The sequence below is a fragment of the Podarcis vaucheri genome (assembly GCF_965113315.1).
Source record: "Podarcis vaucheri genome assembly, chromosome: 10".
NCBI classification, from domain to species: domain Eukaryota; kingdom Metazoa; phylum Chordata; class Lepidosauria; order Squamata; family Lacertidae; genus Podarcis; species Podarcis vaucheri.
Window position 1 is genome coordinate 50,006,862 of NC_138748.1, and position 26,572 is coordinate 50,033,433.

General features: G+C 43.4%; 2 protein-coding genes across 3 annotated transcripts in view; one reads left to right on the forward strand and one right to left on the reverse strand.

The window, feature by feature from the left end:
- Positions 1 to 17,639, forward strand: part of ALDH1L2 (aldehyde dehydrogenase 1 family member L2) — a 41,403-nt gene extending 23,764 nt beyond the window's left edge. For both annotated transcript variants that reach the window (XM_082240833.1, XM_082240834.1), the window contains 12 exons: positions 316 to 443; positions 4,711 to 4,861; positions 6,716 to 6,786; positions 6,912 to 7,017; positions 8,555 to 8,642; positions 8,781 to 8,871; positions 10,684 to 10,783; positions 11,181 to 11,279; positions 11,566 to 11,731; positions 12,365 to 12,470; positions 12,817 to 13,016; positions 15,650 to 17,639. In XM_082240833.1, coding sequence (XP_082096959.1) covers positions 316 to 443; positions 4,711 to 4,861; positions 6,716 to 6,786; positions 6,912 to 7,017; positions 8,555 to 8,642; positions 8,781 to 8,871; positions 10,684 to 10,783; positions 11,181 to 11,279; positions 11,566 to 11,731; positions 12,365 to 12,470; positions 12,817 to 13,016; positions 15,650 to 15,705 — 1,362 coding nt within the window. In that variant the 3' untranslated portion in view covers positions 15,706 to 17,639. The remainder of the gene's footprint in view (positions 1 to 315; positions 444 to 4,710; positions 4,862 to 6,715; positions 6,787 to 6,911; positions 7,018 to 8,554; positions 8,643 to 8,780; positions 8,872 to 10,683; positions 10,784 to 11,180; positions 11,280 to 11,565; positions 11,732 to 12,364; positions 12,471 to 12,816; positions 13,017 to 15,649) is intronic.
- Positions 17,043 to 21,892, reverse strand: NOPCHAP1 (NOP protein chaperone 1). The gene is made up of 4 exons (XM_082240835.1): positions 21,749 to 21,892; positions 20,597 to 20,683; positions 19,541 to 19,677; positions 17,043 to 18,080 (listed from the first exon to the last, which is right to left on the reverse strand). The coding sequence occupies exons 1-4, from the start codon at positions 21,816 to 21,818 to the stop codon at positions 17,901 to 17,903; spliced, it is 474 nt and encodes a 157-aa protein (XP_082096961.1). The 5' UTR covers positions 21,819 to 21,892; the 3' UTR covers positions 17,043 to 17,900.
- Between the last annotated feature and the right edge of the window lie 4,680 nt (positions 21,893 to 26,572).

A 26,572-nucleotide genomic window follows, 5' to 3' on the forward strand; every position in this document is an offset into this window, starting at 1 on the left:
TAGGCTGGCACAGTGATTGGGTCCAACACCAGCTTGAGATGACTGTTGAGACTGACTTGGGGTCCAGCGGATCCTGGGATGACTCAGCCTTGCCTGCACCCCACCCTTGGAACATCCCTTTTACAGGGTTTTCCACTAGGCTCCCCCAGCAGCAATACTGCCAGGTGGAAGGAGGAGCTTTATACCAACAGAATGATGCTTGTATGTTGTTGTTGTTGCCTGGGATTGCTCTGCCTGCTGGCATCTATGCTTTGGAGGAAGGAAGCTCAGCAGCAAGGTTAATTCTGACCAAGCCTCTCTCTATATTTATGGCAGGTGATTGCCAAAGTGTCGCTGGCTACAGTGGCCGATGTTGACAAAGCAGTTGCGGCAGCGAAGAATGCCTTTGAGCATGGTGAATGGGGAAAGATGAATGCAAGAGACAGAGGGAGAATATTGTACAGGTATGGCATGTCTAAGAAACCAGTTGCAGCTCTGTATGTTCCATGTCTCATAGGTCTCCTTTGTTACCTGTGTAAAATCATGCTATGCCCTATTTGAATAAAGCAGTAATAATATATATATATATATATATATATATATATATATATATATATATGCAGGTTTTGGTGTCTTCGGGTGTCTTCCCGTGTAAGAGTCGGGGTATCTGTGCGACGTTTCGACGAGGTCTCACTCGTCATCTTCAATATATATATATATATATATAGCATATATATATATATGCATATATATATATATATATATATATATGCTTTCGTAGATTTTCACGGGTACAGGAATGCAGGTTTTGGTGTCTTCGGGTGTCTTCCCGTGTAAGAGTCGGGGTGTCTGTGCGACGTTTCGACGAGGTCTCACTCGTCATCTTCAGGCTGGTGCTTTCGGCTTCTTGTTACTGGAACAGAGCAGAATCTGGTGTTTGAGTTCCTATAAATACTGTTGAGGGGTGTGGTGTATAGCCTCCAACGTTCTGGGCTGAGAGGAAGTCCCTAGATTCCAAAAAGAAACACCCCCCAAAAACCAAGACACAGAAGAAAACAATGGCATGGCCCTCCTTCCTTATATCAAGGGCACTACAGACAAAATCAGCAAAATCCTCCATAAACACAATATCAAAACAGCCTTCTGCACCAACCAAAAAATAGCCAATATCCTCAGAAACCCAAAAGACAAAATCCAGCTGGAAAACCAAGGGGTCTATGAAATACCCTGCAAAGTCTGCCCAGCCACGTACATTGGACAAACAAACAGACGAATAAATGCACGTATCGCAGAACACAAGAATGCCGTCAAAAAAGAAGAAAAAACTTCCTCTCTTTTCCAACACATGAAAGAAACAGGACACGAAATTAATTTTGCAGATTCCAAATTGCTCTTTAACATGGAACATCACCACAAGAGAATAATCATGGAAGCCATCGAGATAGAGAAACACCCTCACAACATGAACAAGCGTGACGACACGTCCCGCCTGCCAGACATCTGGAAATTAGCCCTCCCCACAAAAACCGACACCAGAACCAGAGGCACACAGAACGCCGTCACCAATCAACCACACCAGACCCAAACCCAGACCCTCTCCACAGACATATTACAGACTCCATCCAGTAGCCAAACTATAGTGGCACCTCCGGATGCTGCACCCCCCTGCAATCCCTACACAGATCTGGCTGGCACAAAGCACAAAACCACAGCTCGCCCCTATACACGAAGCCAAGCCAGAGCACAACTAAATGCAGCACAGCCATCTTCTCAGAAAAACTCTTCACAAGCTCAAGAGGTCAAGACACGAAAGCTTTAGCAACTAATCTACACTTAATGACCCACCCAGTGGTATTCAGAATATCACTCATGAAATCACTCAAGATATCCCTCAAGTAATTAAGGAACAAAAGAAGAAAAGGCACACTAATCTAGGGACTTCCTCTCAGCCCAGAACGTTGGAGGCTATACACCACACCCCTCAACAGTATTTATAGGAACTCAAACACCAGATTCTGCTCTGTTCCAGTAACAAGAAGCCGAAAGCACCAGCCTGAAGATGACGAGTGAGACCTCGTCGAAACGTCGCACAGACACCCCGACTCTTACACGGGAAGACACCCGAAGACACCAAAACCTGCATATATATATATATATATATATATATATATATATATATATATATATATATATAGGTAAAGGTAAAGGTACCCCTGCCCGAACGGGCCAGTCTTGACAGACTGTGGGGTTTGTGCGCCCATCTCACATTTATTGGCCGGGGGCCAGCGCTGTCCGGGGACACTTCCGGGTCACGTGGCCAGCGTGACATCGCTGCTCTGGCGAGCCAGAGCCGCACACGGAACGCCGTTTACCTTCCCGCTGGTAAGCGGTACCTATTTATCTACTTGCACCCGGGGGTGCTTTCGAACTGCTAGGTGGGCAGGCGCTGGGACCGAACAGCGGGAGCGCACCCCGCCGCGGGGATTCGAACCGCCGACCTTTCGATCGGCAAGCCCTAGGCGTTGAGGCTTTAGCCCACAGCGCCACCCGCGTCCCCCATATATATATATATATATATATATATCCCCAATGAATAATCCTATGTTAGAAGGTCAGATTCTGTGGATGTTCTGCAAAGAATTCTGTACTTATATGATTCTGGAATTGGTAAAGGAGCAGAGTTCTGATTATGAGCACCTGCCCTAAAGGTAAAGGGACCCCTGACCGTTAGGTCCAGTCATGGCCGACTCTGGGGTTGCAGCGCTCATCTTGCTTTATTGGCCGAGGGAGCCAGCGTACAGCTTCCGGGTCATGTGGCCAGCATGACTAAGCCGCTTCTGGCAAACCAGAGAAGTGCAAGGAAACGCTGTTTACCTTCCCTTCAGAGTAGTACCCATTTATCTACTTGCACTTTGATGTGCTTTCAAACTGCTAGGTTGGCAGGAGCAGGGACCGAGCTCACCCCGTCGCGGGGATTTGAACCACCAACTTTCTGATCGGCAAGTCCTAGGCTCTGTGGTTTAACCCACAGCGCCACCCATGTCCTGGCAGCACCTGCCCTAGGAGCAGATAATTATTCATTGAATTGTTATTGCATTAAAATCGGTGTCAGGGACTGGCGGGACATTGATGAGTGTCCACTGGGGGAAGGGGGGCTGCAGTCTGACTTGGGAGAGGGGGGCAGTGATTTGTGGGGAACTGTACCAGCCAGGTGGCTAGAGTCAGAGGCAGGGGAATCTTCAGAGCTGGAGGGTGGAGCACAGGGTGGGTCAGAAGAAGAGGAGGAAGAGGCAGGTCAGGCAAGCGAAGTGCCAAGTGCTTCCCCACCCTCTCCTGCACCACTGTTTTCCAGAACCAGGAGGGGATTGAAGAGGGAAGAGCGAAAGCAGCTTCCACACAGATGTAGTCTCTGGATACGTGTGTGCATCCCTTTGGGAGGAAGTACATGAACTGGTGGAGTGGCTCTCTGTTGCTGCAGCTGCTCCATAGAGCACAGACCTGAGAATAGCTGCCTAGATGCTAGACTGGGGTGTGTGCGTATTCAGAGCCATAGAAATGATTGTGTCAGCTTTGACAATAAATGACTATCTGCCATGTGCATTCCTTCGGCAATTGGCAATCCCTTGACAATTGGCTTCCTGTGCTGCATTTTTCCTGCAGATCCCTCTTTTCTTTTATTTGCATGCAGTTTGCCACCATTTTCACCCACACCCACACACAGACACCCCCAGCAAGTTACCAATGCAAATAAGCACATACGCTCCTATGTGCATTGATCAAATCACCCTCAAAAGGGAATCTTGAAATGATTGTTTCATTTACATCAAGATTCCATTTTTGTGGATGTTTTAATCAGTGTGTATTTGCAGAACAGCACATTGTAAGGAAAATATATGTGAACTAAAAACTGCACCAAGTTTGTCTATGTGCACTAATCTGAACGGCACACAGAAATCAAAAAGGGAAGAAATGTAGATTTCTGACGTATCTGTCTGCTTCATAGAAAGACCTGGTAATTCAGAACTTCAAGACCCAGAGCAGAATCTGGATGGGGGGGGGGATTTCTGTCTTTCCTCCAGGGTGCTGAAGCTGACATACATATATTTCCCTCATTTTATCCTTACAACAACCCTGCAATGTAGGTTAAGCTGAGAAATACAGTCATACCTTGGTTTAAATGTGCTTCAGGTTGAGTGTTTTCAGGTTACACTCCACAGCGACCTGGAAGTAACGGAGCGCATTACTTCCGGGTTTCACCGCTCACGCATGCGCAGACGCTCAAAATGACATCACATGCATGCGCGGAAGAGGCGAATCGCAAACCACGCACATATAGACGCACAAATGTGGGTTGCATTCGCTTCAGGATGCGAACGGAACTCCGGAACGGCTCCCGTTCGCATCCAGAGGTACCACTGTAGTGCCTGACTCAAAGTCAGCCAGTGAGCTTCACGGTCCTAATCTGATACAGTTTTACCTGGCTCTTTCCTGCCCCTCTGATTTCCTCTATGTGTGCATAGAGATGTAGAATGCTTTTCCATCCCATCTTCAGTGCTTTTGCAGCATAAAAGTCACGATTCTCAAATCACACACTTTGGTCATTTCACTAAAACCATTGGTTCTACTCAAAATATTAACGAATCTGCAGCATAAATTCTGCTATTTGGATATAGGGCATTACGGACACACCATTTTTTGTTTTACATTGTATGTCATTCTTTCATTTTAAAGACTTGCAGATTTGATGGAAGAACACCAAGAGGAACTGGCAACCATTGAAGCTATTGATTCAGGAGCTGTTTACACATTGGCTTTGAAGACCCACATCGGAATGTCAGTGCAAACATTCCGATACTTTGCTGGATGGTGTGACAAAATACAGGCAAGCTAACATTTGAGTTGGCCTTGATCCTTGGGAAAACAACAAGGGGATTCATGCTCTTGCACACTTTGGTCCTTTTCAGAGAAATAGCATGGGATTCCATCGATATATTCTTCCTATTCATTTGATGTATTGGGGGGGGGGAATTGGGGTGGTGGTACAGGCGCTTATTAAGCCTGCTAAACCGCGAGGCTGTTTTAAGCACGCTGTACACTGCTTTTTGTTACCTGATGTCATATGTCCGGCGCAGAGATCTGTTATCGCCATTCTCAGCCCTAAGACTGGAGATAAACGTATCTCCAGTGTTAGCGCTGTGGTTGTTAGTACAGTACTAAGATCAGACATAAAGTAAGTCTCTGCCTGCTCTCTGGCAGTAAATTGTCCACCATCCCTGCTATAGAAGGTGGCAGCAATCCATGGCCAGGAATGAGCTGGGGGGGGGGGGAGAGGCTCCTTGCAACACAGATTATCAGCTAAGTTTACGTAGGGCTATGGAGTCCCACCTAAACAGCATTAATGTGACTGTTCACCCTGGAATTCCCTCTTTAGGCCAGAGGGACATCACCTGATATTCCTCCAGACTGTCACTATTTTGCAGGAAGGACTGAAGTGTGTAGATTTAGACTGGAGGATGGATGGCGGCTAACAGATTGAGGTTGAATCCTGACAAGACAGAAGTACTGTTTTGGGGGGACAGGAGGTGGGCAGGTGTGGAGGACTCCCTGGTCCTGAATGGGGTAACTGTGCCCCTGAAGAAACAGGTACTCAGCCTGGGAGTCATTTTGGACTCACAGCTATCCATGGAGGTGCAGGTCAATTCTATGTCCAGGGCAGCTGTCTACCAGCTCCATCTGGTACACAGCCTGAGACCCTCCCTGCCTGCGGACTTTCTCGCCAGAGTGGTGCATGCTCTAGTTATCTCTCGCTTGGACTACTGCAATGCGCTGTATGTGGGGCTACCTTTGAAGGTGACCTGGAAACTACATCTAATCCAGAATGCGGCAGCTAGACTGGTGACTGGAAGCGGCTGCCGAGACCACATAACACCGGTCTTGAAAGGCCTACATTGGCTCCCAGTACATTTCTGAGCACAATTCAAAGTGTTGGTGCTGACCTTTAAAGCCCTAAATGGCCTCAGCCCAGTATACCTGAAGGAGCGTCTCCACCCCCATCATTTTGCCCAGACACTGAAGTCCAGTGCTGAGGGCCTTCTGGCGGTTCCCTTGCTGCGAGAAGCCAAGTTACAGGGAACCAGGCAGAGGGCCTTCTCGGTAGTGGCACCCGCCCTGTGGAATGCCCTCCCACCAGTTGTCAAAGAGAAAAACAACTACCAGACTTTTAGAAGACATCTGAAGGCAGCCCTGTTTAGGGAAGCTTTTAATGTTTGATGGACTATTGTATTTTAATATTTTGTTGGAAGCCACCCAGAGTGGCTGGGGAAACCCAGCCAGATGAGCAGGGTATAAATATGTTGTTGTTGTTGTTGTTGTTGTTGTTGTTGTTGTTGTTGTTGTTGTTAGTTGGTACAACAGTGGACTGAAGTGTTTTGTTGCTCCAGAGCAACAAACCCACTTTAAAATAATTGGACTTTTAGCAGCTAGGAAAGTGACAGGGGAAAGCACTGAATGGTGTGGGAGAAATGAACGATTAAGAGGAAACAAACCAGAGGAAAAGCTCAATAAAGACCGCATATAATGTAACCTCCAAGTAAGCTTTGTGCAAGCAACTCAATAAACAGGCCATCCGGAGGAGCCTACTAACAGCAAACATGTTGTTCAAACAAATGTGATGACATGATGGATGCATCTTTTACCACCTAAATTTAAAAATAATAACGATTGCTTTCTCATTTAGGGGTCTACTATTCCAATTAACCATGCACGGCCAAACCATAACTTAACTTTCACCAAGAAGGAACCCTTAGGGTAAGACAAACTCTTCTTCTTCTTTTGCTAATGGAATTAGATAAGATTCAGTGTTTTACTAATAGCAGATTTCTTTAAAAAACCAGTATTATTTCTGTATTTTTTCCCCTGCTTCCAATTTAAAGTGTCTGTGGAATTGTCATTCCCTGGAACTACCCACTGATGATGCTCACGTGGAAGAGTGCGGTGTGTTTGGCTGCTGGCAACACTTTAGTTTTGAAACCAGCACAGGTAAACATCAAGCAGGTTGATAATGTCTTGATATATGGCATTCCTCCAGTCTACAGTAGGGGTAGGGAACCTCATGTCCAGGGGCAAAATGCAGGCTTCCGGGTCTCTCTGTTGAGATTCTGGGATATTCTGCAGGCCGTACCTGCTTCCCAGCCACACCCCTCTCCCCAAACCACACCCTTTATCAGCCCTCCTTTCCACCTACCTTGCACTTTTGCCTAGCTGGAGTTTACGCCAACAAGGCTTGGAGGGAGTCAAGAAAGGGATGTGCAAGTCAGGGATGTGTATCCAGAAACAAGCCTGCTGTACTAAAGCAAATTCATGCTCATTGCCTTGCCCACTTTTGCCTCTGACCCCACCCACCGCCGACATGTGGCTTCAGGCTAAAGAAGGTTTCCCCCCACCTGCCCCAGACTGTTTTTACCAATGTCATTGTGGTGATCATACAGGGTCCCTGGACGTTTCACCGTCTATTGATCCCTGTGCCACCACTTTATTTCTCGCTGCCACCAGCCAGGCCCTACCTGGTACAATACTGAGTCCAGTCAGGGTTAAACTGGAACATAAACGTCTGGTTTTTTTATTGCAGTTTAACAAGCGTGTGGTTTCATAAACGGTATTGGTCAATTACAATCATGGGGTGCCTATCCAGACCTATAACTTCCGCTACCTGCTCTCACTCACTAAACCACCTGTCAGATATTTACTTGTCTTCCTAGCCCCTAACTGTTCCTGACTTAGCTTATTTCTCTACACTAACTCAACCTACCCACAAACTCTATCCCAATTCACTCCCACTCCAACTGACCACCCAACTCCCAACGAACTCCTCCCTTTGCCCCTCCCAGAGCTGGTTTTATAGTCCCTCTGACTCCACCCCCCTTGGTAACTTGTCCTGATTGGGTAACCTGTTTAACTATTTCACCTCCAGCACTCTCATATGTTAACGTCACAGTCATCCACCGATTGACCTTGATAGAAAGTGCACAGATAAAGGAAGAATGTGCCATTGTTGAATAGGGTTAACAATGGAAATCACATTTCACACTCTGAGGGGGGAAATCCTACCAGGGCCATCTCAAAACACTTTGCCGCCTGAGTCAAGGCAGTGCTCTCTCCTTTTCCCTGCACAAAAGCTGACTAGACAGGCAACTGAATCTTACTTCAAGATGGCTGGTGATGATGGGGCAATGTATTCCACAGCACAGTCACACACAATTCTGTCCTCCAACATCAAAAATACAAAGGCAGATGTTATAACTCAACTAGATAAAAACAAGAACAATAAAGAGAGAAAGGGGCGAGGGAATAATACAATTCCTTTTTTTAAAAAAAAAACCCTAAACCATGCTACAGGATTTTGTAAACATTGCAATTTTCCTTATACCATACGACACATAGATCATCTGTGTTGGTTTTATGTTATCACAAAATTATAAATTGGCTTAAACTGACTTCTGTTAGAACCTTCTTCGCCTGTATGTCTGCATACCAAGGCAGGCAGTCTGGTAAAATCATGGTGTGTCTTTTTACGTAGGTCACTCCACTGACTGCCTTAAAGTTCGCAGAGCTCTCTGTGAAAGCAGGAATTCCCAAAGGCGTTATCAATATTATACCTGGTTCAGGTAAAGCAGTGATGCAATGGTTTCTCTTTTCTGTTCAAAGAGGATGGAGGGAATGGGGTGCAGCACAACTAAATCACTGAAATAAACAAAGTCCGCAATGACACTAAAGCTCAACATTTAATTATACTTATGTCACAGGTTTAACAGGGCAACGCTTGTCCGATCACCCAGACATTCGTAAACTTGGGTTCACTGGCTCAACACCAACTGGGAAACAAATCATGAAGAGGTAAGGTATTCACTGCCCACCCCCACCCCCACTTTTGCAAGCTGTACATCTTTAGAGCATGGCCTTCACATGGAGATGTTTTCGTACAGCCATGAGCTGCGTGGCTTTTGCCATGTGTCTCCCTACACTGACAATGTAAAGTACTGTATAGGGGTACCTTGGTTCTTAAACATAATCCATTCTGGAAGACCTTTCGAGTTCCAAAACATTAGAAAACCGAGGCGCAAAGGGCTGCCTGCAAATTCAAATGAGAAAATTGAAAAACATGCAGCAGGAGCCGTTCAACTTCCAAGGCATGTTTGAAAATGGAAGCATTTACTTCCGGGCTTTCGGTGTTTGGGTTCTGAAATGTTCATCAACAGAGACGTTCGAGAACCAAGGTAGCACTGTAGGGGTGGAAGAACCTGTAGTTCTCAAGATCCCGCTAGACCATTGACCACATTGACAATAGGCTGATAGGAATTGGAGTCCAACAACACCTGGCATGCCACAGTTTCCCTGCCTCTGGTGTAAAGAGGAATCTGTATGTAGAGATTGATTTGGATGCTACTTTTCCTTTCATGACTAGAAAAGAGGTCCTCCACCTTCCTTTCCCCCCACAAAAATCTGCTGCTGCAAGTCGGGTGGCCTTTGGAAATAGCATGGGCTATGGTGTGGGCAAGGGTTGTAGGCAGATCAGGGAGTTGGTGGATATGGTTCTCTCCATTATGTGAATGGAGGAGGAACTTCAGACCTGAGCCATATTAAATGTTCAATCTGTAAATAGAACTTGGTTTATTTTGGTACCAGTCATGGCTTCCCGCCAAGAATTCTGGGAGCTGTGGTCTGTTAAGGGTGGTGATGTTGTTAGCAGGGCTGTGCGAGTGATGCACATGCACTGGGCACTGTCTCAAAGCACTGTTTTGGGGAAGGAGGCATGAGGCCCTGACACTGTCCTAGAATCCTCCCTCCTCAAAGCCAGATTTGGGGAGGAGGTGAGAGGGCTCTAGGACCCTGCTAGAGCACTTGTAAAGGTAAAGGACCCCTGGACAGTTAAGTCCAGTCAAAGGCGACTATGGGGTTGCGGCGCTCATCTTGCTTTCAGGCCGAGAGAGCTGGCGTTTGTCCACAAACAGCTTTCTGGGTCATGTGGCCAGTATGACTAAACCGCTTCTGGTGCAACGGAACACTGTGACGGAAACCAGAGCACACGGAAACACCGTTTACCTCCCCGCTGCAGCAGTACCTATTTATCTACTTGCACTGGCATGCTTTCGAACTGCTAGGCTGGCAGGAGCTGGGACAGAACAATGGGAGCTCACTCAGTCGCAGGGATTCAAACTGCCAACCTTCCAACTGGAAACCCAAGAGGCTCAGTGGTTTAGACCACAGCGACCGGCGTCCCTTGTACCTCCTTCCCAAAGCCAGATATCTCCTTACTTGCCTTTAGAAAGGGGGGGGGGTGCGCATGCCAAATTCTGGCCTCAAACAGGGATCTATAGTACCCAAGTCCACCACTGTTGTTAATATAATAATAATAATAAACTTTTATGTATATTCTGCCCTCCCCGGCCAAAGTCAGGCTCAGGGCGGCTAACATCAGATATATAACATTAGAATAAAATCAAACAATAATTAAATTACCTCCTAAAAACAGGTCAAAATCAAATTAAAGTCTAATTAGATGGCTTTCCGCAGGGTTAGGGTTGGGTTAAGAGGCCCCTATTCCCTTCACAGAATATGCTTACTTATGTAAGTTTATATAACTTCCCTTCACTGACTATCAGGAGGAATGAGACTGAATTCTGAATGTTTTCATTATCATTTTTACAGCTGCGCTGTCAGCAATCTGAAAAAGGTTTCTTTGGAACTGGGAGGAAAATCCCCACTGATCATATTCAACGACTGTGAACTTGACAAAGCTGTGAGAATGGTAAGCCGGCTTCGAAAAGGCTCTGGTGAACTTGCTCCATAGTGTATTGTACATTGTGCTCTAGAGAACTGTGGCTGTGACACTGCTCTGAAATTATAATTATTTATTAAATTTGCTTACCGCCCTATACCCGTAGATCTCGGGGTGGTTCACAACGTAAAATCACGATATAAAGAACACAAAATCCATCATAAAATAAAAACATAGACAACCCAATCCCTTCCCCTTTACCTGGTAAGATAAAGAACATTTTAAATTAATTGTTAGAAGAAAATAAAAATGCTCATATTCACTGTATGTTCACAGGCTTCCATATAGAAAATGAAAATGGAAGGAAAAAATAGCTTAAGATAACAAAAAAGCATGTTCAAGGCGTGTTCTTTTCCTTCCAACACAGGGCATGGGAGCCGTTTTCTTCAACAAAGGAGAGAACTGCATTGCAGCCGGCAGACTTTTTGTGGAAGAATCAGTCCATGACGAATTTGTTAGGAGAGTGGTAAGAAATTTAAAACGTGAGATTAAACATGATTTTTGCCTTAGGAGCCTTTCCACTGCACACCAGGGCTACTTATTGATTGGCACGAGAGCCAAGAATATGAGCTTCTGTTCCATTTTGTGAGAGTCCTCTAGCAAGCAGGACAAAGGACAATTTCCCTTTCTTCTCCAGATAACTTTAACACCTCATTACAAACTACTTCTTCGGATAGGATGCCAACATTATTGCCCAAAAGGGTTTTAGTAGTTGCCAGATACTTTTTCCTCTCCTTTGGTGGAATCTGTAGGTGGAAGAAGCCAAAAAGATGAAAATTGGTGACCCACTTGACAGATCTACAGACCATGGTCCACAAAACCATAAAGGACATTTGGATAAGCTTCTGAAATATTGTGAAACTGGCGTGAAAGAAGGGGCTACTCTGGTATATGGAGGAAGACAAGTAGGTAGACCAGGTAAACTATGATCTAAGTAGAATCCATAAATCAGATTAGTTGATGAACAAAAGCAGTGGGGGGTGGGTTTGTGTGTGTGTGTGATATTCTCCTACGGGCCACAAATTCCTCACCACAGTTCTTACCTAATGAGGTGACATGGGCTACAAATTTGTAAAACCGATCTGTTCATGCCTATTGTTGGATTCTTGGCTTTCATTTGGGGAATTTGTCTCAGGTAGAGCCTTATGGATCAGACCAAAGGCCCATCTTGTCCACCATCTTGTTTTCACCATGGCCAACCATATACCACTGGGAAGCCATGAGTGCAACAGCACTCTCCCCTCATATGAATTTTAGTAGATTAAACTGGGTACACCCTTTTTAAATTCCTCAGAAGATTTCTAAGTCAGTTTATCTGATTAACCAATCAAATGCTGCAGCCCTGGATAAGATATTAAAGAATTAACACTTTTAATGCCACCATATGGAGTGCGCTACAGAAGACGCATACAGCATAGCCTCAATGGTATATCAAGACAGAAAGTGCCTGTAAAATGAAATAAAAGCATTAAAAAATAATAATTCTCAAGGCAGAAAATGCCTGGAATCATTTCAGTTTTGCACATGCCACACCATCTTCTCTTTGATCAGGCTTCTTCATGGAACCTACAATATTCACGGATGTTGAAGACCATATGTTCATCGCACAAGAAGAGTCTTTTGGTCCTATAATGGTCATTTCCAAGTTCCAAGATGGGTAGGTCCTGCTATAGATTGCTGATGTTATTCTTTATTCTCCATGCAACAGTTAATCATGTGAGTGCAGTGCCCAAGCAGGGCTTATAAAGCCAGGCATCTGTGATTGGAAAATGTTGCTGTTTTTACCTTCATTCCTACTTGTATGGGATGCCTCCATATCGATAACTTCTTTTAGCAGAGGATGCTTTCTAGTCAAGCTTTTAAAACACATAATAAAGAAGAAGCAGAATGAAATAGCGCATGGAGAAATCTGTTGCTGAAAACAGCTTAAACTGACTTGGATTAATGTCTCTGCTACATTCCGTGTTGCTGCACTGATGGCAGGTTATTCTCTCATATTGCAGGGATGTTGATGGGGTGTTGGAACGAGCCAACCGGACCGAATATGGCTTGGCTTCCGGGGTCTTCACCAAAGACATAAGCAAAGCTCTCTACGTCAGCGATAGGCTGGAAGCTGGAACAGTTTTCATCAACACCTATAACAAAACTGATGTGGCCGCCCCATTTGGAGGATTCAAGCAGTCTGGCTTTGGAAAAGATTTAGGTAAGTTGCATTTTACTTAAGATCCACACAGAAATCTAAAGCTCAGTGCAGTGGTGGGCAAGCTGCGCACCTGCGCACAGCGCTAGACTACAACTCCCATAATCCCTGCTGGCTAGGGCTGATGGGACTTGGAAGTCCAACATCAGCAGGTCACCATGTCCCTACCTTGGGTCAGAGGTTTGAAACCTGTTTACCTTTTGTTTTTTTTTTTTAAATTCTTTTTATTAAATTCCTTTTATGCACACAAAAAGAAAAAACCACATACATTCAACAGAATATCCCGTCACTTAAATACAGAAAAAAAAAGAAAAAAAGAAAAAAGAAAAATTAGGATCAAACAAATAAGGGAAGGGAAAAAGAAAAAAAAGACAAAACAAAGAACTACGACATACAACGTAAAAAACTGTTGACTTCCTTCCCTACTGATTTCGGGTTCTTACTTTCAATAGTTTCTTTTTTTTATCGCTGGTATTTCTTTTTAGTTTGCAACATCGGAAGTTTTAAATCAAACCTGCTGTATTTGGTAAGTTTTTAAAATTGCTTTCAAAATAAACTATAAATTTGTTCCAGTCCTCTTTTAACTTTGTATTTTTGTAATTTCTAATTTTTTGTGTCAGTCTTGCCAATTCAATGAAGTCGTATAATTTTAGTTGCCAGTCCCTCACTGTTGGGAGATTTGTACTTTTCCAATTTTGGGCAATTAACATTCTGGCTGCTGCGGTTGAATATTGAAATAGAGTTATGTCTTTCTCTTGGATTTCTTTCCCCACCATCCCTAGTAAAAAGGCCTCTGGGTTTTTGGGAAATGTGTATCTAAGAATCTTTTTTAACTCATTATATATCTGGTCCCAAAAATTTTTAACTTTCTCACATGTCCACCACATATGTATAAAACTACCTTCTTTTATTCTACATTTCCAGCAAGCCTTGTCTGCAGTTTTATACATTCTATTCAATTTTTCTGGTGTAAGGTACCATCTGTAAATCATCTTTTCTAGGTTTTCCCTAATTGCCGCGCTCGCCGTGAATTTTAGTCCCTCCCTCCACAATTTTGACCATTTTTCGTATTCTATATTATGTCCCAGATCTTTCGCCCATTTAACCATAACTTCTTTGACTTTATCATCTTTAGTCTCCCATTCCAGTAGTATATTGTACGTCTTGGATAATATCTTCGATTTGCTCTCAATTACTTCAATCTGAAATTTGGACTTCTTTTCATTCATTCCTATTTTCTTGTCTTCTGACCATTTTGCATTTAATTGGTGATACAGTAGCCATCCCGATAACTTCTCCTTTAGTTCTTCATAAGGTCTTAGTTTCCAGCTATCTTGAGATCTTACTAACAAATCTTCATATGTCAGTTTTTGCTCTTCCATATTTGTTTTTTTTACTGATAAGATATTTGTTGGGGACAGCCACCAGGGGGTTCTCCACTCCAACAATTTCTTGTTTCTTTCCCAGACTTCGTATAGAGGGCCTCTAATAATATGGCTAGAAAAACTCTTGTGTACTTTTTCTTTCTTTGACCAGAGGTAGGCATGCCAACTGAGTCTGTTGTCTGCCCCTTCCAGATCTAATAAGTCTGTATCCTCTAGGGTTATCCAATCTTTAACCCAGCACAGACAGGCCGCTTCATAATATACTTTTAGATCCTGTTTACCTTTTGAAGTTTCTTGGTTATTTAATACTATGATCTCATTATGTTATGGCTAGCTGCTTCTCAGCAACAGATCACACCCACATCATGCATTTAAAGCACCTTTAAATAATACAGTGGTACCTCTGGTTACATACGCTTCAGGTTACAGACTCCGCTAACCCAGAAATAGTACCTCGGGTTAAGAACTTTGCTGCAGGATGAGAACAGAAATCGTGCTCCGGCGGCGCGGCGACAGCGGGAGGCCCCATTAGCTAAAGTGGTGCTTCAGGATAAGAACAGTTTCAGGTTAAGAACGGACCTCCGGAACGAATTAAGTACGTAACCAGAGGTACCACTGTAATACTGTAGTGGTGCCCAACTTTTAGTGGGATGGGTAGCACCTGGTCCTTATCAATGTTGCTAGATGCTCATTTTATGCATTTTACATTATTTTAACTTTCTCTGGTTTTATATTGTTTTAAACCATAAAACTTCTTTTTTAGGGTCAAGTAGCTTTGAGGCTTTGTACTGTTTCAATTACCTATTTTATCCATCTGTCACTTTAAAGTACATGGTTTCCCCCAAAGAATCCTGGGAATTGTAGTCTGTCCTAGCAATTATAGCTCCATGAGGGATAAACTGCAGTTCCTAGGATTTTCTGGAGGAAGGCCATGCACTCTGAACATACTGTGTGTATGTGACCAGAAAGGCACATCTATGTATCTTAAAAAAAGGTTCGGCATAGGTTTTATTGCCGAATTATTTCTGGCAAACCCAGCACTTGAGACAGAAGGCACACATTTACCTCACATTTAAATTACTAATAGTGTTCGGAATCGTAGCTCTGTGAAGGGTAAACTATAGTTCACTGGATTCTTCGTGGAAAGCCATGAGTTTTAAATGTGTGTTAAATGCGCTGGAAATTTATGGAGTGGATGGTTCAGAAAATATATGCAGTCTACAATTGTTTCCATGCTCTTGTTCTCTTCAGGTGAGGAAGCGCTTCATGAGTATCTCAGAACAAAAGCTGTAACCGTGGAATATTAAGCATCGCGACTGGGGTGGCAGTGTGTTCTTAAAACCAAGCACAAGACAGGACTCCAAAATTACAACAGCAAAACCGCGAACTTCCACTGGCACTTAAAAACGCAGAGCCAGAACCAAACCCTTTTATGATGTGGAGAGTTCCGCATGCATTCAGTAGGGAATCACTTCTGAGTCATAGACTTCACTGTGAAATTATCGGCTTCTGCAGCTTTTTTGTACCGTGGTCTCTGCTACCCTGAATGTCATCACCTATAAAAGCAACTGAACCATCCAGTGGTGACATATCGAAACCTCAGATCCCTGGACTTTACAATGGAGATCTTCCCCAAGTAGGAAACTACCTTATACTGAGCCACAGCATTAGTTCATCTAGCTCAGTATTGTCTGTCTGGACTGGCAGCAGCTCTGAGAGTTTTGGACAGGTGTTCCCAGTTTGACCTGGAGATGCTGAGGGTCAAACCTGGGACGTTATGCATACAAATCAAACGCTCTACCACTGAGCTATGGCCTTCTTCAGAGCTGTATGTCCCTTGTTTCTCCAAATTAGTCACATAGTACTTAGTTTCTACAGAATGCATCACACCAGCATTATGCCTCTTTTCTTCCTGCAATGCAAGTTTTTAAGCAGCACAGAGAACCAATTTGCCATAAACATTGTACATAAATCCAAGTGCACTTACTGTGTTTTTCGTAAGATATGCAGAACTTAACGTCTGTGTTCTACTATGCATATGAAAGCTATAGCAACTATTTTATAATGTGTTTACATTTCCTCAAACGAGAAATCTACATAGTTGTGAATTCCAATTATGCTATTAAATCATATTTGTGCTGAATGTGTTATGCAGAGTGTTACAATCCTGAAATACTTCTATAAAAGCATATAAAGAAACACTTATCTTTGGCTACCACTTTTCATATCCAAAGGAGCAGCAGAATTGTAATGGTTGCACCCTGAAGCCTTTTAGAGCAGGGGTTTGGAACATGATCTTCCAGCTGCACAGTCGAGTTTTATTTTGGTGAACATTTACTGTCTGCAGAATATTCAGCCTAAATGACTTCACTTGCAAGATATACATAATTTGTATCCATATCTGCTGCCAAAGAAGTGGCAGCTCAAATACTATGCATGAATATTCAAAAGCAAATCATTCCAAGGTCACTCAAATAAGTACAAAAGATTGCATCCTAGGAGAAAGATCTGTGTCCAGGAAGCCATCAGCTAACAGGGTTGCACAGCTGTTCATCCATTAAAATTGTAATGTAATGTCTGATTTTCAAGATCAAAACAGTACAAACTTGTGAGCTGGTGTATTGATAACTAAACAAATACAGAATACCTTGAAAATAGTAGTTATTTATTTAACAAACCCACATCTTCTTTATGAAAACATGGGAAATATCCCAATTTCAAATGTGTAACAGGACTGCTGCCCAAACACTCAACCATCCTGCAGAATTTTGAGGAAACGACTTCCGGTATAAGGCTAGATAGTTTGTACTTAATCTGAGCATTTACACATATATGTTTGGGATCAGAAAAACAAGCTACAGGACTTTCAGCAGCTTCCCTCATGATCCCCTCTATGTACAAGAAATGTTTTGACCGGCCCTGCTGCTGCTACCTATCCACAGCTGGAAGCTCCCCTTAAGAGGCCAATGCAATTATCTCTCCCCCTTATAGCAGCCCTAAGATCAACTCTTAGGTTACAGCTGCCAGGCTGAAGCTGTTGCAAAGTAACATGCAAGGGTCACTCACCACAGGTCACCCCAATTTGAAAGGTATTCAGGGTAGCAGCTAAACAATTCTCTCCAATAACTAGAAGAATCTACATGCTTCCAGCACATGACAGAAGCATTGCCAGTTTCCATGTAGCCACCATAACCTAATAATTGCTTCCATCAATAAATAGGAATACAATTTAAAGCACCAATTGGCCTGACGGGTATTTTCTGTCTGCCTGATTCAGTGCTTCCTCCCCCCACCCTGCCCACCCCCATATTAAGCTCCTGACGATCCTTATTAATCTTTTTCATCTTGGGGCTTGGACTGAAGTGATCTTCCATGCCTCTTAGGAATGAGAGATGCAGTCTGCAGGTAGCAAACCTGGAAGCAAACTAGCTTTTCAAGAGAATTTTTTTCAAGTTATGATACATGGCTTGTAACATGAATTGAAATCTGAGATGGCAAACATCTACTCAGTACTTCTAGGGTCCAAAATTTCTATTCTGCCTTCTCCTTTCGGTTTAGGAAACTTAATGTTGTCGACGGTCACTTCTTCACAAACAGAACTGTCCTCGCTTTCGGAGTCATCTTCCGAGCCTGAATCTTCTTCCTCTGTATCAGAGCTGTTCAGTTCAACCAAAGCCACATTCTGCAATAAAAAGAAATACATATTATTTTTAAAAAATCACTGCTGAAGCTGTAAAGGAAGGCCAATTCAAACTCTAAATGAAGACGTACAGAACTGGGCAAATCATGGCTTCAACAGCCAACACCACAGCCTTAGAACAAACATCTCAATAGCCATATCGATAAAATGATTTTTATAAAATTCACTGTCATAATATGTAGGGGATGACCGGCCGAATGGCTTTTAAAAAGACTGGACAAATTAAATTGAGAATGGGTCTATCAGTGTGTAGGTTAATTGGGGAGAACATCATACTGCCTTTGTGGAACAGGCTTGTACACTGCTTTTTTAATTTCTGTGTTATGCTTTATTCATTTTGCTGATTAGTTTTAAGCCATTGAAGTCATTTATACTGCTTGATTTGAAGTTTATGGCCTGATTTTTTTAATGATGTATTTCCATATTGACACTAGCAATAATTTCCACCTTGCAAATAAGCACACAAAAGCCAACAGGCTGAAAAAAATACAACCCTGCTAAGAGGCCAGTAGCCTTTGTTTCCATGCTGTCTGCAGAGAAAAGGAAAAAACCCCACCCACCCACTTCCTCAGCAGCCAGGATAGAAATGCAGAAAACTAGGTTCTGTTTCTGAATACCAGTTCATTGTTATTTGTGGTGCACAAGAACCAGTTATGCACAAGAACCAGTGGGATGCAGTGGTTAGAAACTGGGAATAGGATCTGGGAGACCAGGGCTCAAGTCCCCACTCAGTCATGCAGCTCAGTGGGTCAGCTTGGGCCAGCCACCGTCTCTCAGCCTAACCTACATTACAGGAGTGATGTGAAGATAAAGAGCAGCATGTCTTGATCTTCATTGAGGAAAGGTGGGTTAGAAATGTAATAATAAATAAGTAATACATTGGGCTATACTATGGCTATTGTCATTGTTCCTATTAGCGTTTTTTTCTTTTTTGAATGGTTATATTTATTGCTGTTCATCTGATATGCTGCAAGTAATTTAGGGTACAATCTTGGCAGGAAATAACAAATAATCTGATGATTTATACAAATCATACAAATAAACTGATGGTGATAATTTGGATGACCACTTTGGTGTGGTGTTCTCCAGAATATTCTTAATTTCCTATGATTTTTTAAACCACACCCTAGGAATCTGTTTCAGCTATAAACCAGAAAGCTAAAGGCATGAGACACTGTTTAGACCAGGCATAGGCAATCTTGGCTCTCCAGATGTTTTTGAGACTACAACTCCCATCATCCCTCACCACTGGGGATGATGGGAGTTGTAGCCAAAAAACATCTGGAGGGCTGAGGTTGCCTATGCTTGGTTTAGACCATAAATTATCAGGCCTTAACCATATAATAATAGAGCCAGCAGAACATTCATCCTTTTTGCACACTGTAAATATGAGTAAGATGCTAGAAACCAAGGCATTAATTTTAGAGAGAGAAATTATTCACCATTTCAATGACATTTTCAACTGAAGCATCCACATGTTCAATATCAAACTCTTGAACAGGGGTGTTTTCCATTTCTCTTCTTAGCTCGTCATTTGCGTTGGCCATCTGTGGTAGAAAGTTCTGCACCCTGTCCAAAACTAGTACATGAAAACAGGCAAGATGTTAATGCACTTCTACGAAAGACTTTGATAAAATACATTGGATGGCTTTACTCCTAGTAATGTCCAGTATCTTAACCCTTACTGCATACTGCAACCCTCCTGTCTGCAAATAGTATTAAAACTGTTAGGCTTGTCACAGACAACGCTTTATAAGTTGCACAACACTAGAGAGGCAATAAGGCATGTATTGGGTGCTGCTACTCCACTGTCACTAGCAGTATTGCACTTTCCCATCTGCCACAGAAATAATACAGCATAAGAACAGCACCCTATGCAGTGCTTTTTTTCTTAAAAAATGTTTAGGGGTACTTTCATTTTCCTAATCATATTATACTGCCCCTCAATAAGGCCAAACTTAGATTCACAAAATGTTTAAGAGTACCCCTGCGTCCCCCCAGAAAAAGCATTAACCCTATGTATGGCAAAGCACCACTTTAGCTAATGGGGCCTACTGCCACGCGATTTCTGTTCTTATCCTGAAGCAAAGTTCTTAACCCGAGGTACTATTTCTGGGTTAGCAGAGTCGGTAACCTGAAGCGTATGTAACCTGAAACATAGGTAACCCGAGGTACCACTGTATTATCAGCTTAGTACTTGAATTTATAACTAGATGCTACAGGCCACATAATAATGCTTTACAGAATCCATGAACACAACAGACACACTGTATTTTGGAATGTTACAGTATTCCCTCACTACACCTTTTCAATGCCTCCCTCTTCTCCTTCTGTCATATTGCACTGCATGGACTTTCAGGTCTAAGGGGAGGAACAGAAAATTCTCAAGCTGTTTATGCTTGAACGCTAATTCTAGGTCAGGAATGTTTCTACACAATTCTTTAAGTTTGTATCTTACTGAAGTTCACACAATATATTTAAAGATGATGAGCACTTACGGTTGCTCCTTGGAAGCCTGACTGTCTGTAAGCTCATGGCTTTCTTCTTAGCATGCTTTGAATTTAGCAATAGTGTCTCATGAATACCTACAAGCCAGAATTCCAACATCAGTTCAGCAGTCACACACCAACCTTTTCTATTCACATAGAATATTCACACTATTCAAATATAACAGTACAGTAGAGGAAACTGCATTCCAAAACAATTGGTCCATAACAAATGTGATTTTTCCATTCACCTACCCTATCCAATCTTATCTCATTTTTTAAAATATGCAAGCCCTCTTCATATGCCTTTCCACGCTCCCAGAACCCCAATCTCAGGTTACCCGAAACAAGCCCCATTTAAACTAAATCAAGAAATGCATTGCTAGAATTTTTATTTTAATACACCCTTTTCTATTTCACTCATTACAGATTAGCCAATACAATACACTCTACTCATGATGATACACAGGACAGGAAGCTGCAATGTGAAAAGCAACATTATATATAATGATGTGCGTGAAGGGCAGTGCTTGTGCAGTGTATTTGTGTATGAGAGAGAGACCACAGCTTCCTGTATAGATCTGTACAGGCTACAAACACTGATAGTTATATTTGTTGATCCGGAAGAATGGAGGGGGGGGGGGAGGCAACTCCCCAAACAACTAGCTTAACAATATACTGTTGATCCGTAGCAGCAGGAATGGAAGAAAGCCTCCTCAAAACGACTAGCATTTGGGGACCAATACAACGAAAAGTTAGCAAATTATCAGTCAAATTGGATGTAAAACCAAACAACAACAAAAAGCAAAAGGAAAGGGAAAGGCCCCAATTCTACTATTACAAAATACAGATTTTGGGTCTCAGCAATATGCTATTACATGTGCTGAGCCTGAAAGCTTGCTCACTTCTTTTAGTCGCCCCTACTAAAGGTATTATATACTACGGTTATTTTTGTGGGTCGCTTTGTTTGCAACGACACCTCACCTTATCCCTAAAATGCGTTCAGGCCGCAGACTTGCAAAACATGGGTCCAAGGAAAGAACACCTAACCGCTGCAGGGAAGCGGGAAAGGGTCGGGTATTCCCGCTTCCCCCCGTTCCTGCAGCGCAGAAAGTTGTCCCCCTGTATCGGCAGCGCCTGCTCCGGCAACTCCTTGCCAATTACCTCCTCCGCTCCCCGCGGAAAGCAGCTCCCGGGATACAGCCGAAGCCGCGCCATCTCCGCTCAGCGCCATGCACCTCTCTGCAAACCGCTGCTTCCGCGCGCTGCAACCTCCGCGGAGGAAACTGGAACACGCGCACAAGGCCGGAAGCGGCGAAGCCCAGAGCGGCTTCGCGAGCGCAACGGCGCCATCTACAGCGCGGAGGGCGGCCAGGAAAAGCTTTTCTCCCTCGTTTGACGAAGAGGAATGTTGGAAGATCCAGGAAAGAGAAAAGCAAGCGCTTATTCACTCAGCGCAGAGTCAAACTCACAGGATGGTCACATCACCTTGGATGGCTTTAAGGATTAGGCAAATTAATGGAGGATAAGGCTATCGATGGCTGCTAGCCATAATGACTTTGCTCTGCGTCCATGGCTGGAAGCAGTGATACTTCTAAGTAGCAGTTACAGATAGGTAGCCGTGTTGGTCTGCCATAGTCAAAATAAAAAAATTCCTTCCAGTAGCACCTTAAAGACCAACTAAGTTAGTTCTTGGTATCAGCTTTCGTGTGCATGCACACTTCTTCAGATACACTGAAACAGAAGTTGCCTTTTCCTGTAAGACCTATTACAGTCGTTAAGAGTCGTCAACAGGCTCATCTCAGCTATCTGCCAATCTCCCATTCCCACCACCCTTCTGAGTAATACCCCTTCCCCACTTTCTCACTATATAGAAGGGTCTGGCAACTTCTGTTTCAGTGTATCTGAAGAAGTGTGCATGCACACGAAAGCTCATACCAAGAACTTACTTAGTTGGTCTTTAAGGTGCTACTGGAAGGAATTTTTTTATTCTAAGTAGCAGTTACTGGAAACCCCAGGAGGGAAGAGTGCTTTTTGTGCTTAGATCCTGATTTCTGGGCTCAGCCACTGTGAGAACAGGGTACTTGACTAGATGGACCAATGGCCTGATCCAATGGGCTCTTTTTATGTTCTCCGCATTTGGGGAATCAATTCCAATTTCCGCATCCTCAATTCAGTGTCAGAGACAGGATCAGAATCACCAGGAATTGATGCTGGGGGCTTAGGACAGATCCACACAATAAATTTAAAGTACATTCATGGCATATTTAAAGCACATGACTCTGGTCTCTGCTGATCTTCATTCTACAGAAATCAAACCCCTGGAGTCTCTCAATTCTCACTTTGCGGTGGCATGTAACATCTAGACTGGGCTGAGGACCAGCCCTGACTAGTGGATGAAATGACCTTCACCCTAGCTTACGTATTGTGGCTCCTACATATACAGTTATTTATTTAAACATTCATTCATCACCTTTAAAACAAGAGAAGGATAGGTCAATTACAGTACAAAAGCAGGCCCCCACACTGCTCAGTTGTTAGAACTGTTCGTTATATGTGTATGGACATTGCCCCCATTATCTTTCTCTATTGCTGTCCATTTTCTTACACTTGCTTTTAATTTTGTTGTGCTTTATGTTTTTATTTGTGTAAGACACCTTAAGTTTGGCTTTTATAGAAAAGTGGGATTTAAAAGAATGACATACAGTGCTGTTTCAGAATCTGGAGTGGTGCTACAGTTGATGATATTGCAGTTGCCACCTTACCAACAGAGACAGACAGGTGGCTTTTATTTCCAGCTCACAAAACCAGTATTTCCTGTGGTTGACTGTAGAGATAAAAATATTTGAACAGGACATGGTGAACACTCCCCAATGTTCAAATAACATTATTGCTATAGATATTCTAGCAATGCAATCTGACCTGATTTTCTCCTAAATTTAGTGGCTATAGGATTGTAATCTGTAACTGCAACTAAGGGTCCACTCATCTTCCATTTGCCCCTTGATTTCATGCTAGTTTTATGTCATTCGCTCATGCCATGCTTTTTGGTGAATTTCCCTGTCATTTTTCTAGTTGCAAAAAGTGGATTTGTTCTGCCAGGGCACCAGAGTGCTTTAATTGCACAAACCTAAATTTCTATAATGTGCTCGAATCCCTCTTGCAAAATACTGACAGTCTGGGGGAGACAAGGGTAGATGGCTTGCAACCTAAGACTCATAGAAATGGAATTGATTCCAAGGGTCATCTAGTCAAACACCCAGCAACGCAGGAAGCACAGGTAAAAATCCCTGACAGATGGCCATCCAACCTGAAATATACTCGGATTCGAGTGTGAATTTCATGCTCTTTATTCAGCTCATAGTAGCAATGAATGAAACTTCCCCCAAAAAGTCTAGCTATATATACATTATTTACACAATGCCCCCCCCCCGTGATTGGCTAATTCTGAGCTGCTCCTGTAGGCCAATCAACTTGCGGATTCACCACCTCCAGAAGCCTGATTGGCTGCTCCTGCAGGCCAATCAGGTCACTGATTCACTTCCACCTGGAGCTGGATTGGGTGGCTCCTGTGCACAAATCAGACTGCTGCATTCTGGATCCTATTGTTCTAGGATTTAGCTCAGTACATAACACAACCTGTTTTAAAACCTCCAATTAAGGAGAGTCCATCACCTTAAGAGGTGGTCCATCCCACTGTCAAATAGCTCTTGCCATCAGAAAGTTCATCCTAATGTTTAGTAGGAACCTTCTTTCTTTTAATTCTTCTACTGCCTGTGAGGCAATGGAAGCGCTGTCTGGGAGACAAGTTGAAGGAACCTAGATCTAGTTACCAAAACACAGACATTTTAATAATATTTATATAAAGGTTACGTGCCACCACCAATCTCTGCCAAGTGGTAGCAAGATTCCAGGGGGTTCCAGGTGCTCATCCAGGTTTGTGTTGGGAACTGAGGCACAGCATAGACTACCATATTTTTCCGTGTATAACATGCCCCCATGTATAAGACAACCCCAATTTTTTTGGACCGCAGCAAAAAAATTTGGGGGGGGGATTTGCCAATAATTGTTGAGCTTTTTTTTGGGGGGGTCACCACCGCCAATCACTCTGCAGCCTGCCCTCCAATGAAAATCACACGTATCGCTGTGGCCACTCAACACAACAACCAATTGCACACACACCTCGCAACTGCCATAAATAGCCTTCCCAATTGCCACAGGCGCAGCAAATCGTCAGCAGGCCGTGGTGCAGCAACCAATCACATGCCCAGTTGCCGCTGCCAATTTCCTGCTGGCTGCTGTCAACAATCACCCATCCCGCTCTGCTATCCCTGCATAAGACAACAAGCAATTTTTGCCTATTATTTCTAAGGAAAAATTATTGACTTATACACGAAAAAAATTGGTAGTTTCTTTAAGAAATAAGAACCTATTTACCCTTGGAAGCCTTCAGTGGAGGGGGGTGCAGAACATTACAGCCCAAGAGTGTCGTTTGTTGCTTGTCTCGTTTGGGTTCAAAGTAGCAGCCAGTCATGGCCCCTGACCTCTCGGTGCAGCCTCCTCCAGGCAGCACCACATGGAGGTCTCTCTTTGTTCCTCTCCTTCCTCCCAGAACAGTTTGACAAACGCAACACCTCCCCTTCTGTCTGCTCACCCCCGCCTTCTCCAGACCCGTTTTTTAAAATGACAACATTTTTCCTGTGTGACATCACACCCATGTTACCCTGGCAACCTCCATTTCACAGACCTAAGCATCCTCCTTTGATGGGCCATCAGACCTTTGCCATCCTTGATAACTTCCATTCCAGGTGAGACTCTGAAAAACAAGCTTAGCCTGCATTTTTACACTGCTAAGCTGTCTCTCACCCAAGGGAAGACTCTAAGCACTTACTAATTTCTAGCATTCAGTAATTTCTAGCATTTGTAACTTCTTAGAATTACAGGCGCTTTTGCTCCCCCAAATTCTGGTACACCAAATCTGTAACAGTATTATTTTGGCCATATTTTGAGACTAGGACTATGATAGTTCTTTTCTCAGAGTTCTGCATAACCAATTGCACACAGTTCCCTTGCTTCTGATTCAAAAAGCCTGCTATAAAGACAAAGGCACACATAGCAGGGGAAATCTCTCCCCCCCCCCCCCGCGTTTTTGGCATGGAAAACACATTGCGTTTAAAAGAGTGGCGGTGCTAAATTAATTTAAACAAACGTGTAATAAGTTTGAATGCTGGCAAGCAGATGACTAGCTGCTATTTTTGAAATGCGCTAGTTGTCAGAGCTTGGCAGGTGCCCCTGAGATTAAAACATTTCCCTTAAGGCACGCAAATTATCTTTTGATAGAATTACTCACACCCGTGTAGCTGACTCAAGCTGACAAAACAGAATTTGCTCTTTACTCGTATTGCTGTAGATGCTTATCATGAACTGCACCTTGAAATCAGTAAAAACAATTGGGTAATTTGAAGAGATGATAAGAAGTGAATCTTCTACATTACAAAGTCCAGTCCATATCACTTGAGATATCATACATTTACCACTTTCTATTGCCATTTTAAGGGACGTGGATGGCGCTGTGGTCTAAACTACTGAGCCTAGGGCTTGCCGATCGAAAGGTCGGCGGTTCAAATCCCTGCGACGGGGTGAGCTCCTGTTGCTCGGTCCCAGCTCCTGCCAATGTAGCAGTTCGAAAGCATGTCAAAGTGCAAGTAGATACAGTGGTACCTCGGGTTAAGAACTTAATTTGTTCTGAAGGTCCGTTCTTAACCTGAAACTGTTCCTAACCTGAGGTACTTTAGCTAATGGGGCCTCACGCCACCACCGCGCGATTTCTGTTCTCATCCTGAAGCAAAGTTCTTAACTTGAGGTACTATTTCTGAGTTAGCAGAGTCTATAACCTGAAGCGTCTGTAACCGTAAGCGTCTGTAACCCGAGGTACCACTGTAAATAGGTACCACTCCGGTGGGAAGGTAAACGGTGTTTCCATGCGCT